The sequence below is a fragment of the Ambystoma mexicanum genome, chromosome 5q, assembly GCF_040938575.1.
Source record: "Ambystoma mexicanum isolate Mex_15411 chromosome 5q, UKY_AmexF1_1, whole genome shotgun sequence".
Lineage (NCBI taxonomy): Eukaryota > Metazoa > Chordata > Amphibia > Caudata > Ambystomatidae > Ambystoma > Ambystoma mexicanum.
The window spans coordinates 921,311,926-921,325,328 of NC_090933.1; the positions used below are offsets into that span (position 1 = coordinate 921,311,926).

The 13,403-nt window shown below is 47.8% G+C and overlaps 1 protein-coding gene across 1 annotated transcript in view; it reads right to left on the reverse strand.

Moving 5' to 3' along the window:
* Nucleotides 1-13,403, reverse strand: part of RGS22 (regulator of G protein signaling 22) — a 1,706,064-nt gene that overhangs the window by 1,621,639 nt on the left and 71,022 nt on the right. The window contains exon 3 of the mRNA XM_069621432.1: nucleotides 12,459-12,521. Coding sequence (XP_069477533.1) covers nucleotides 12,459-12,521 — 63 coding nt within the window. The remainder of the gene's footprint in view (nucleotides 1-12,458; nucleotides 12,522-13,403) is intronic.

Below are 13,403 nucleotides of genomic sequence, written 5' to 3' on the forward strand. Positions count from 1 at the left end.
AGGCAAAGAGGAAAATTAGCATGTGTTCCTCTGTAGTTCTCCTTTCCCCCCCATCTGGCTCTTTCTAGTATTTTTACAAAGAGTATCCCCTGCATCCCTACATCTACCTACTATTCTCAGCACCAGTCTCAAACACACACTATCGCACACCAAACCTGAAAAAGTGTAATAACCTCAACTTTTAAATGTGGGTCAATTTCCTACCTTCTTCTACTTTAACAACTCAATGTTATTGTGATTTTCAAAACATAGGACATAAGTTAACAGACTTTACCATAGCTTGTACGTTCCTAAATACCAAACGAATTGTCAAATTCCTTAACAACCTAGTCCAACAATGTAACAATCAAAGGTCTGCACTCTGAGACACATGTGGTTACAAATATCTGCACAATTCCAGCCTTGGTGTATAAGGTCCCACTGATTTAACCTCCTTTAAAAAAAAATTACCTGAATATCATTCATTTATCCATTACCTTCCAATCTATCCAAATGCTTACCATGTTTCTAGGTAAAACCAATAGCTCTGAATAGCCTCTGTTCAAGAGACATGCAATCTCCTAATGCTTGGGGTCAGTCTCACCCCCATTTCAGTGCAACGTCCTTTCTTGTAATTTCTTGTCATCTGGATAGACCCACTTCACACAATGACTCCACATTCGCAGGAAGGCCAGTTTGGGATCCGAATAAAGTGGTTGCCCTATCACCCTACCAAGTACCATAGGAATATTGTCCTAGAATGTGTGCATGAAGGGTTAAGTGCTCTGTCGGAATATGCCGTGGCGACTAGGCGTTCTTTGGATCCGCCAGCAGGGATAGGGACTACTGAGCTCTGAAGGGTTACGTGGTTGAAGTCCTTCTTTCCACCTGATGTAAGTGCGATGCATGAGGTCGCACAGACCTCCTCGCCGAAATCACGGCTGCGCATAAAGTAAGAACTACGGTCCGGAGATGTCATTCTCGCAACAGTCTCATTGTGCTGACAGGGAATCCTGGCTTCCTGATGTATTCTGTTTGTACACTGGCCTGTTTTCTATTTTTCTATAACATAGTTATTGGGCCTTTTTCTTGTTTTCTACTTTGTTTATGAAGCTGAACTATAGTAGATACAGCCTTTCTGCTCACAGCCTCGCCACGCTAGTCTCCTGTTTAATAGCTAGGCTTAAACGAAACCCAGCTCCTGTGTACCTACATGTCCTAATTCCAGAGGAGGTGTGTCACATAGCACTCCTAATCTGGGGGCACTACTTCTCAGCATTGTTCCTTCAGCGGGTGGATCTTTTCCTTCAGGGTTGGAAGGTATAGTTGAGGGTTCCTGGGGGTTCTCCTTTTCGCCCTGCTACTCCTAGAAGCTAGTAAATGTTGGGAGGGAGAGAGGGTCTTCCCTCCCCCTAGATGATTCCGTATGAGAGACAAACTGTAAACCGTGCAGCGAAATAGCAGGGGGTGATGCACGCACAGGAGGTTGCATGATCGTGGAGTGCATGCATTAAGAGCTATATAGTAGAAACAAGTGTAAACGCCATTTTAGTTATAGGCAGCCATTTTGGAATGTAGGCCTAAGTGCAGCGAAAGCACCAAACGGGTCAGTATTAGGCCTGTAGTATTAGCACCGACATAACCCCCACCACGAGTAATCTTCAGTAAGTTACTAGCCTGCCATTGTCTCAGAGGTTGTGGGCATTTGCGCCCTGGAAAGAACGTGCTCTGAAAGAAAGGAGCAGAGCGCCTCTTGGCAGTTACCATCCCAGGATACAGATAACATGCCCCCCAGCCCCAACACCCCCACAGCAGAGTTAAAGCCCTTGTATGCTTTGATCCCAAGACCCCCACATGTCACGGTGGTAGCCAGGCCCATACCCTCGATAAATTGCTAAGATCAGAAAGCAAGGCTCTATTGACATCAATGTTTGGGTTACGCAATTGAAATTATAGCTCAAAGCGAGGGTGGAGGACCTTGGGAGGCTGCTGGCGCATTTGGGAGTTAGTGAACTATGCAAGTTGGTATGACCATGGCTCTCCCCCTGGGCCCATCTCTGTGTCTGGCAAGTGCACCATTAGAGTGATAAAGTAGCATTGTTTTCGAAGTAACAAAATGCTTGTTAGGCCCTGTTTTACTGCAGATGACAAGCCCATCAGCACCCACATGGACAATGATGGACGAGAAGGCTGGGACCAATGGTCTAGCATCCCCTATGGAGTGGCCCGTCCATGTATAGGGTCACCCCAACCAGCCTCACAGGTTTTCACTGTATGTAATGACGGCACTGCGTCCTTTTAACTTGTTGCACATCCCCAATTTGGCAGACCGTTCAGCGGCAGCAGAGTTCTTTGCCGATTCACTTCTATTTTGTAGAAATAAATACTTGGTATCCTTGCAAGCGACGTCTTGGGCCATTTTCCCCTGTAGGTTGTATTTTCTACTGGTGTAAGCGTGCAGGGGTGTGCCTTCATTTGGTGACCCTGACGTGATCGAAGCAACCCGTGTGCCAATGGAGGCTTCCAGGCCGCTTCTTCAAAGGGCCGCGCCCACCTGCAGCGACCAGTCCCAGATGCATCATTACCAGAGGTGTGGTGCAGGAGCCATTTTTTACAGAAGTCCTGTCTGCTCTTTGAAGCAGGGCACGGCTCCGGGGAGAGCGCAGGCTGTTGTTGGAATCCCGTGGTGGAGGAGTTCGGGTGAACACGCATATGTGGGTATACCCTTACAAGTGATAGCAAGTAGGGGAGTGGTGCGTGTGTGTGTGGAAAATGGGGATTGTGCAAATTGATTGTGTGCTTAAGGACAATTTTGTACTTTTTTAATTACAAACTTTAAGAGGAATAATAAGGAAGGAAAATAAAGGAGTGTAGGGACCCCCACTGAGTGAGGGGAGATTATGATACCATTTGCTTTGTGACATGGAGGTAAACAAGTAGGAGCTCTGCATAATTAGTGGGCTCGGGTATAGTAGTATTTGTTGTTTTAGTGTTATTGTAGACCTGTTGTTGTAGTGTATTGCGACTTTTTATGAAGCTTGGAGGCCCAATGTGGGTCGTTGCTGGTATGGTATTTTAACTGTATTGAGAATTTTGACTGTGGTTGAAGGGGAGGAGTGGAGACAAGACTGGTATTGACTTTGGCAACTGCAGCATGTGCAGCGCACAAGCGTAAACGTAGGAGGTCTGAGGGCGTTATTTGCTAAAATGGCAGGAGTGACTCCTTTAAAATACATGGATAGTGCGCTGACATTGTACAGGGACAAGATCGAGAAGTACCATAAGCAGTGGGTGGTAGAGACACGGGGGGGGGGGGGTGCCCCACTCCTGGCCAGAGCAAGACACCCATAATAAGGGAGTGCTAGAACATATGAGCACATTTTTAGCAGCTAAGTATAAAGGCAAGTAGCTGCAGAAGAGGAAGGAGATTTTAGATCTTTAGATCTTTGGAAAATGATATAGGATGTGGAGGACCTCGACGAGGGAGTGGCAAGAGATATTCATGGAGGAGCAACTGTAACAGAGGGGGGGGGTGGGACCTCAACAGCACATAATGGATTATATCCGTTAGGGGCTCGCCCAGCAACGGGATACACTAACCTGACCTATGTTCCCACCCCGGCCACCACCCCGCCACCACCGTTAAGTTCCTACCCCAACCCTCGCCCCACCTCAAGACTGTAAAGGGCAGAAGGAATCAGAGGAAGCGCTGAAAGCAGCACGAGTAGAGCAAGCGTGATTAAGAACAGCACAGGCACAGGAAAGGGTAAAAGAGTGTTCAAGATGAATGGAGGGCGAGAGACATTTTATTTACGCTGGATAGCACGGCAATAGAAGATGTGCACGTTCAGACGAAGGAGGGTGAGGGCGGGCGAGTAGGGAGCATGGAATATGGGACAGTGAGATCCGATAGAGAAACATACAGAGAGTTGAGGGAGGATGAATAAGACACAATAGACAAGTTTGAGGACGATGAGGAGGAACAGCTGGCGCCAGAGATAACACTGCCGGTAGAGAGCCTGCGGAACGAAAGATTGAGAAACAGGTTTGGCCAAGTGGCAATAGCTAGGATGAAAGGGAGGGGTGGACGGAACGAAGGGAGGAGGAAGGGCACACAGATGCCACTATTGCACAAAGGTCCAGGTAGGGTGCATTATGTGCCCTGGGCACACATGGACACAAACGATTTGATCAAGGCGCTCCTGCCCCTCACTTCAGGTGCCGGAAAATTGATTTATCCATTTGAAAAACAGACAGCAGACATCCCCTTAGCAGTGGGGGATATGAAAAGCTTGTTGGTGGCAATTGTTGGTGATCAGGCCAGGGACATATGGGTCTGTGCGGGATACCCGGGGTTGAAACTTGACGACGATGCACACGATTGGGGCACCCTTCAACAACCTTAGGGAACAAGTGTGGGACGCGCTGCAGTGAATGTACCCCGTCACCCCATACTTACAATCTATAATGCAGTACACTATGGGTGAAGATGTAGACCTTGCACAGTACACTATTAAAATTCAAGAGATATGGAAGGCGGGGACGGGGGACTAGTGGGACCGATCATTTCCTCTTTTCTATGTTGTTATCAAAAGGGGCCTGCCCAAGGAAGTGCAGAAGGCACTTGACAAAATAGTAGGCATTGAAGCAAAAGGGTGGGCGGTGATTCAGACGATAATACTTCATTGTAAAAGAATGTAGGAGCACGAAAAGAAAGCAGTGCAGCGAATACAGGCAGAAGAAGTGAAACTGGTACTGTACCACACAGGTGGCCGCAGATACGAGAATAGCTGCGTTTTGGCCTGGAGAAGGAGAAGCACTAGAACAATGGGTAGGGAGGCCCCAACACCCCGGCCCGAGTGGCAGCAAGAAGGTCCACAACGAGGGAGAGGCGGGTTTAGAGGAGGAACGGGGGCATATGGGTGGTTTGGAGGTATGCAACCTCAAGGTGATGATATGGGGCATTTGCAATTGTAATTGTAACTGTTTATTTGTAAAGCGCTTGTTGGAGTTGTGGGAAATAGGGGCATTTTGTGAGGGAATGTAGGAGCAGGCCAGGAGCAGGATATAACCCATACAGCAACTATTGCCCACAGCCCCAGCACCAGCCACAAGGGCAACTCACAATACTAACTTCTATACCATATGAGATACATCAGGCGTATACTCAGTTGCCCCCTGAACTCCCAGGGGCACAAATACAAAACCCACAAGCTGCCCAGCCACGTATGCCCACACCCAATGCTCCATATGGAGGAAATGCATCCACAAATGGTGCGGGGCCCAACGGCGCCATTGCACCTTACCGGGGGGCCAATGTCATGGGAGGCAACTCTTTTTCGCTCCCCTGTACAAACACCTACCCAACTAGGACTTCCCACAAAAGGCTCTTCCGTGCCTATTACTATCCATGACTGTCCACCCGGACGGGGAAACCTTAGTGGACGCTGAGATAGAAAAGAAAAATGTCATCTTCATGGTTGACAGAGGTGCCACTAAATCATGGGCAGAGTGTGGCAGACAGGGTGTTCGATGGTACTGGTGAGGGGGTCTGTCTTTTTCCCCAGCCCGCTTTCTTGGACGTGACTCTACAGCCTGCCTGTTATTGGAAGCCTGCACCTTTAACACTTGAACTAAATATAAAGCACCGGGAGCACAAAGCGCGGTGCGCAGAGTGTAGCAGACAGTGTTACTGGTGAGGAGGTCTGTCTTCTTCCTCAGCCCGCTTTCTTGGACGTGACTCTACAGCCTGCCTGTTATTGGAAGCCTGCACCTTTAACTTTTGAACTAAATCTAAAGTACCGGAAGTGTGAACTGCAGTGCGCAGAATGTGGCAGGCAGAGTGTTCAGTGTTACTGGTGAGGAGGGCTGTACTCCCCAGCCTGCTTTCTTGGACATGACTCTACAGCTTGCCTGTTATTGGGAGTCTGCACCTTTAACTCTTGCACTAAATATAACGCACCGGGAGTGAAATGTGCATTGGGCAGAGTTTGGCAGACAGAGTGTTCGGTGCTCTGGCCTGGGGCCACCAGAGTCTGGGGTAAGCTCAACTCCATTAGCTGATCATCTATCTATGAATGAAGAACACAATTGCTACTGTGGACTTATTCTGCCTTTAGCGAGGGGTAGGCAGTGTTTGGTTGGGCTAGATAGTTGTGGTTTGGACTGAGATTGCTGTCTCCCCTCCCTGATTCTATAACATCAAGCAAAGATTTTTGTAAGTTTCAGAGATCTTCACCAACCATTCATGCCTGAGAATCTGACAAATGAGGGTCAATAAGACTCAGCGAGCTACGCTATGCAGCAGTGCTCAAAACAACAAGAGTTCTGTGGGTGCCACCTCACTCAAAAAAGAAAAATCGCAAGACAAAATTCTCCGGATTCTGCCCTGGTCCAACCTTAAATTTAGTCCTTTTTTGGTTCCATAGCAACTTGTGCGTGGACCTGTGTATGCACTACAGCAATGGCTAAAACACTGATCCACCAGGAGGACAAAGACACAGACTGTAATATCTCAATTGATAACAATGGATCATTTTTGAAATTGTACCAGGGCATGCAAAGGAATTCAGTGGCCCCTGCTGACTTTGCCTATGACAATGTACTTCCATCTAATCTCTCCTGCACCCCTGACTTAGAAAAATGAATAACTACTACGGAGTCTTCATCAGGGGAAAGTGACAACGAGAGTACCTAGTGGCCCCAATTGGTCCACTACCAGTTGATTCACACAATCCTAGCGCCCACAGAAACGCACCTTCAGCAGTCTTGGGAGCCAAGATTGAAGCAGTGATGCAACTATGTACAAATATGGCAGAGGAGCAATCAAGGAAGGGCTCTCTAAAGCCTTGGAAGTTCTGACCCAGGTTGCTAGGACACTCGACGCCCTGGGGACTCATTTGGCACCCCAATTGATAGGGAACAGAGTCTTGGGTTACGCTTGTCAAAGTACTAACGTGGCAACCACTTTCAGGCCCGATTCATCCTTCGCAACCAGATTGCTGACCCTGGATCCCCCTGTCATAAGGGCTAGGTCCTCTCAGTGGGGGGACCTTTGCAGCAAGACACGGCCTACGTGGTGGCATACTCGGAGAGTGGGGCATTGGAGGCAATCTGTGCGGAACTCTCACTCCTCAACCAATCCCCCACCACTTCAAACTCCTAAGCGCAAATACAAACTTTGTAAGAAAAAGGCTAAACTGCAGCCAAACCCCCAAGTGAATGCATGGAGGATTACCTCGTCCCAAAAAAGGACGACTCAGGATCAAGAATCACAAGGAGGAAGAAGAATTGTATCTAAGGAGTTGGGCAATAGTGAGACGAGGAAGGTTACCTCTACGGGGTCCTATACATGGGTGGCTTGCTCAAACCACACGAGAGGCTGGTCCACAACCAACTATGGGATCGATTACATTGCTTCGTGCTTCTGATGCAACCTCATATGGTTCCTCTCACCAAAGCAACCTATTGCCTCCACAACTTCTGCCATTGGAGCGGGAATCTAATAAATCACAGGTGACACGACTCCCCCTATTCTTGCCACCCTCTAATACTACTTCGGGTGCCCCCCCTCCACTTCTGTCAAGGTCAGCCTGCTGCTGCAATAGAACTCTTGCAGAGAAATGTACGAGCCAACAGAGGGCCACACGGGAGGCCCAATCAGCTGGGAGGGGTCTGGGGACCTTGGCATTGTCCTCAACCCAATTTATAGAAAAACTAGATAAGTTGCTGGACAGGGTGGAGGCGCTGATGCCAAAAATTCCTGACAAGGATAACCAGTCAGAAGTGGCAGCGTTCAAGGACATTGTCCATATCAAATTTGTGGAGTTAAAACCAACTGCCTGTAGTCCCTTCTTAAATTGCACATGGTTGCTGGAACTAACACATCTGATTCCGGATGTATGTGCTATTTCATCCAAGGATATCCTTAGATTAGAGACTGGCGAGCGTTGTCAACTGGTCACTGTTAAATTGTATATATCCAGTGGTGGTGGAGCGCATTTGTAAAAATGCACAGGCCCTATATCAACTTGGTTTTGACATTAGGGTTTTTCAACCAGTCAAGGCAAGACATCCATTATAGGTCTAAAACACAGGTGTCATTGCCCATACGGGCTATAAAGCAATCTGAGGGGATTGTGTTTCCCATGAGGCAGCAGGGGCAATGGCTGGAAGTGGGATGTCAAAGCCATTGACACATTATTTCTGAGAAGGTGGTTAATGTTAAATTACTTTCCTGGAATTCTAGAGGGCATAACTCCTTTTTAAATAACTTTGTCTCATTGTCTGAACGAAGGTTTGTGGAGTGCTTTTGCTTACAAGAGACTTAGAAATGTTCCCCATTCGATTTGGATGGCTACTCAATCCTTTTTAGACTTTCCTTTCCGTCCGTGATGGGCCGACCGGAGGGTGGTCTTTGTATGGGGCTAAAGTCAATTTATGATATTTGTGTATATTTACCCTGCAGACCCCATGCATATTTCTTGCCTGCTTGTGTGAAAATCTATGAGAAGGGCAAGAAGCCCTGGTGGCCACTTTATAAGACTGCCCGGGGGTAGCAGGTCTGCCGGCCTGTTTGAGGTAGCGTTTGAGACCCTTCAATGCTGGCAATCACAATAATAATCCTGACATAAGAATCCTGAATAATAATCCTGACAGGTGACTTTAATGCTGATTGTAGGCCAATTCTATCACAGGAAGTGGGGGAGTCAAAGGGGGAGTTAGAATTAGGGGACATGCCATGGAAGGGAGCCCTTTCAGATTTTGAGCTCTCGCCCTTAGTGTCCAAAGGGGACAAAAGTTCATAACATGGTCCAATGGACAATATTATTCCTATGTTGATTTCATCTTTGCAAATCCCCAAGTGGAGAGGTGTGTCCCAAAACATCTGCAAAAGCGAACCGTAGCCAGTGATCATGTGATGCTTTTTCTGTGTTGTGAGGGCTTGGGACCCCATCATGCTGACCTAGTAATCCATAATCCAGTGGTAAACATTCAAGGGAACAGGCTACAGTGCACTGTGGATTCCACCGGCAAATGTAATGCAACTCTTGAGCATTGAGGCCTGAGGCAAGGGACATTTTGGGGAATTGCAAGGGTGACTTGGTCGGGTTGCAAACTCTCTTTCTCCCACCAGATATTAGGTATCTCCATAATCATAACCAACAGCAGAGACATGGGGGCATTTTTGATTTGGGTTTTTCCAAGAGGAAAAAAGAATTGAATGCGGCGGTATGATGGGCAAAGAGATACCACTATATTACTGAGAGGGAGAAAATCCAACTTATCTCATCATCCAGACAAAGCTATAAGAACTGTCTGAAAGGGTATAAATTATCTGGGAACAATCAAGAGTGGAAATACATCAACCACTTGATAAGGGTCCATGACTCAAACATTTTTTGGCACCTTATCCGTAGCTACGGGCATGTGTGGAAACCAGAGAGGTGGTGGGTATAACCGAGGAACAGTGGTCCCAGTACATAGAAAAGCTCTATGGGGGAGAGGGGGACTTTGTAGTAGGGGAGGCTGTAAAATCCATGACTGCTTCCCTGGTAAGCACCCACATCAGGGGAGCAGATTTGGTGACCAGCATCTTGAAGTCTAAGGCTTCAAGGGCTGCCAGCCCCGCCGGCCTATGTAATCTGGTTTTAAAGGGTGATCCGAAATGGTGGGTCTCACTGTTCTGTGCACTATTTATCCAGATATGCGACTCCGGTATTATGGAAATGATTTATCCTTATCCCTGTCAATAAGAAGGGGCCGCAGAATAATCCTTCCAACTTCCGACTATTAGCAATGCTGGATTGTAGCTCCAAACTATTTGCTTGCATCTTACTGGAGTTGCTCTCAAAATGGGTCAAGGATAAGGGTCTGTTAAAATATCAGGAAACAGGCTTTAAAAAGGGCCGTGGGACTATCCATTCGACCTGGACATTGTTTACCCTGATCTCGGACACACAATGCTATCCGGGAGTAATAGTGGAAATTGGCTAAGACCACTCTTGGACCACAGGATCCCCCACCCGCTCTATGGGCCCTGTCAATGGTGGGCTCACAGGTGATCCCTTCTTTAAAAAGCTTCCTTACAACTTTGTTGATGGCTTTCATAATGTATGACTGTGTCTCACCTTCACGTTCCGGAAAGCCAAAAAATCTTAGATTGTTCCTTCGCTCACTATTTTTGAAATAGTCCATCTACAGTGCACACTTCTCTTCCCTCCTTTCCAGGTCGTGCAAGCGGATGTCAATCTGTGACTCTAGAATCTCCGCTGATGATTGGTTTGCTTCAAGACCCTGGATGTGGTCCTCCATGCTATCCACTTTCTTGTCGAGACCATACAGTCTTTCCGAAATATCTGCCCTGAAGCCCCTTATTTCCTGTAGGAGCGCTGTCATGCCCTTGCTCACCGAGTTGGACTCCTCCTGGGCTGGTGGTGCAGTGTTGGGCATGGTGTCCTGAACGCACTAGGGCGGCTGGTCAAAATGGTACTTCTTTAGAGTGGCGGCCCAGCTCATGTCTGGTCCTGAGGCGTTGGGCCACCTGTGCCAAAGGGACTTAAGCTTGGGGCTCCTCAAACTTCAGCTGTCTCCAAGAGTGTACTTGCCCAATCGTGGGGTGAAGGACCTGAGGCCTTCGACTCCCTAGAGAGGGCGTGAGGTTCGCTTGTGGGAATGAGCAGAGCTTGGCTTCCCCCCTCCCCCCCCAGAGGTCTCTTCTTTTCGGTTAAGGCAGGTTGTCCCCCAGGGCCCGCTTGCCTCTTTACCACCAGGACCAGATGAGAGTTTGATAGGGGAAGTGTCCCTTCAAAGCCTTTTACTGCTCGGCTCAGATGCAAAATGGGAGGTCAGGACTGCACCTTAGTGGCCCCCACATAGGCACCCAATCGCTGGATGGCCCTAAAGTCTTTGGCCGGCTCTGAATTGTGTGGGGGAGTAGACCAGCGGTGGCCTGCACGTTGATACGGCAGGCCGGCCCCCTCTTGTGAAGGTCCCAGGGTCGGGTCGCTGCAGTGGCCTTGCAGGGACCAGATCTGTGGCTCCAGCGAGCCGTTGGGAAGCCACCTGGCTGCTTAAATTCATGTGCTGTTGTCCCTGGGGGTGACTGGGGGGGCTGTACCTGCTGAGGATTAGTCCACCCTGCCCTTTCTCTCCAACAGGTGTTGTCGTCGCGTTGCTTCCGGCTCTCGGAGGGGGAGGAGGAGGTCTCTCCGGGCTCTGTCTACGTTCGGTTCTCCAGACAGTGGAAGCGCTGTCTCAATGTGGTGGTGGGGGTGAGACGTCGGGTGATTTTGGTCCGGGATTGAGAGGCCAAATGGAGACACATACAGAGGGACGTCTGCTCGCCAGGACCCCCCACTTTGCCGGCTAAATCTGCGGCGCACTGGCAGGGAACTGCGTTGTCCTCGTTGGCGTTTGGAGGGCAAGTTCACAGTGCCGTCGGGGCTCAATGGCGGATCTTCTCACTCTGTGGGTCTCCAGAGGTCGGAGTTGGTCATGGGCAGGCCCCACTGTTTTAGCGACTCGGGGGAAAGTCAGCACCTCGCACCATGTCTCTACGGTGGGGCTCTCTTCCCGAATTCGGCCATTTGGTGAGGAGCAACACAGTGAGCTACTTACATCTCTGCACCCCCTAGTGGCCACCGTCAATAGGGTTTTTTTTGGTGAATTTACCATGAGCAGTAATTCTGCCACATTAAATCTGCCGGTTTTTGGAGGACAAATGGAGGAATGAATAGCTCTAGCAGAAATCTGGAGAATCCTCCACTTTTCCTCCTAATTCTGAATTCAGCTGTGTGGTAAAAGTGGTGGTAATTAATTCTGTTATCTCCAAAAAAGTGGTGGGAACGAAATTACCGCCACATTTTTACTACACCACCAAATTCATAATGAGGCCGTTTATAGACATTTCTCCTTTGCAATAGATGATAGGTTTCCCCCTTTACTATAGGGCGACTAGCTATAAAGAGTCCTTATTTTGCCCTTTAGTAAGAGATATATGCTACAAATTGAGGGTAGAGAAATATCTGTACACCCCAAAGACACAGTGAACTCATTTATGTTTGCCTCGCCAATTGGGGTCCCCAGAGGCGGCTCCTTTAAAAGGTTATGGGAAGACAGATAGTTTAGAGCACAGGTTACTGAACTCTTACCTCAACATAAGCTCAGGGTCTGCAACAGGAAAATTGCTTTCAGAGAAGGATTCTATGCTTGGGGAAAAAGTTAGTAATTCCTTTTACAAGTATAGTGGTTGGGCTACAAGACACATGTAGAATAAAACCCATGCAGCTCAGGAAGTGGGGACATGATTTAGGCTTTCAATTAATTAATTGTCTGTAATAGCACCTTGATGCAGTAAAGTTAGTTTTCAGTGTTATACAAAAATGTCCACCTTCTAACAACAAACTTGAAGAGGCTTTGCAGGTGCCGCCACAGACTTTGTAGTTAAACATATGAAGATTTGAAAAAACAATACTTACAGGAAGACTAAGGAACTCATTGAAGTAGTCCACAAGCAAATCGTCTGTTGCCAATATATCTTCCTGTGAGAAAAAAAAGAGACATTTACACCTACAACTCAACGTTTATTAACGATTTGCACTTATCATTTGGGCTCTGCATTCCATTGTACCACTTTACTCAAGTCATTAGTATTGCTGCTAGGGATTTTGTGTGGATTATGGTCAGTAGAGGTACTAGGGAATACCAATTGGGCAAGCCTGTCGGTGGGTACAAGGGGACTATGAAATAAAGCCGGTGGAACCTGCTTTCCACCCATTTAACTTGGGATATGTTTGGGGTGTTCAGCCAGTCAATGAGGTGGCGAGGGGCTCTTTGATGAGACAGCACATGCAAATGCGAGTTGGCAAGTCTGTTGGCAGGAGAGCAGAGTGACCAGGAAAGGCAGACGTTGAGTGGGGGCAACAGGGGTGACATAGCTTGCTATGGATGAGATGTTCCTCATGTGTTTTCTTTGACCCTCAAGAAACATGTAAAAAGTTTTTCAGTACAGGTTCCTGAGTTGGAACTCACATAGGAATGTCCATTATTATATGCTGATGAGCATTTCAGGTTTGCAGTTCATTTTCAATAGACAGGAATGTGGGCCCTAGGATTGAAAACGTCCATGCTAAACTCGGTCTATTTTCTTGATTTCCTTATGGTTGGTGCAAGGTCACCGCATGGTTTTAGAGGTGAAGCCCACACCTCTTTTTGGTACGATAGGGGGGATTTCCTGGATACCTCGCAATTTGGTTGATTTGAAATAATTACATTTTCCACGCCGTTTGCGTTTAGTTTACAGTGTGGGTTTTATTCATCAATTCTGGTGTGGGCTCATGGGCACATTTGTGGTCAGCCGACACGTGTTTCGAACTTGTGGGTCTTTATCAAGGCTATGGTGGTTGTGTCTGCCCCAGGTTGGG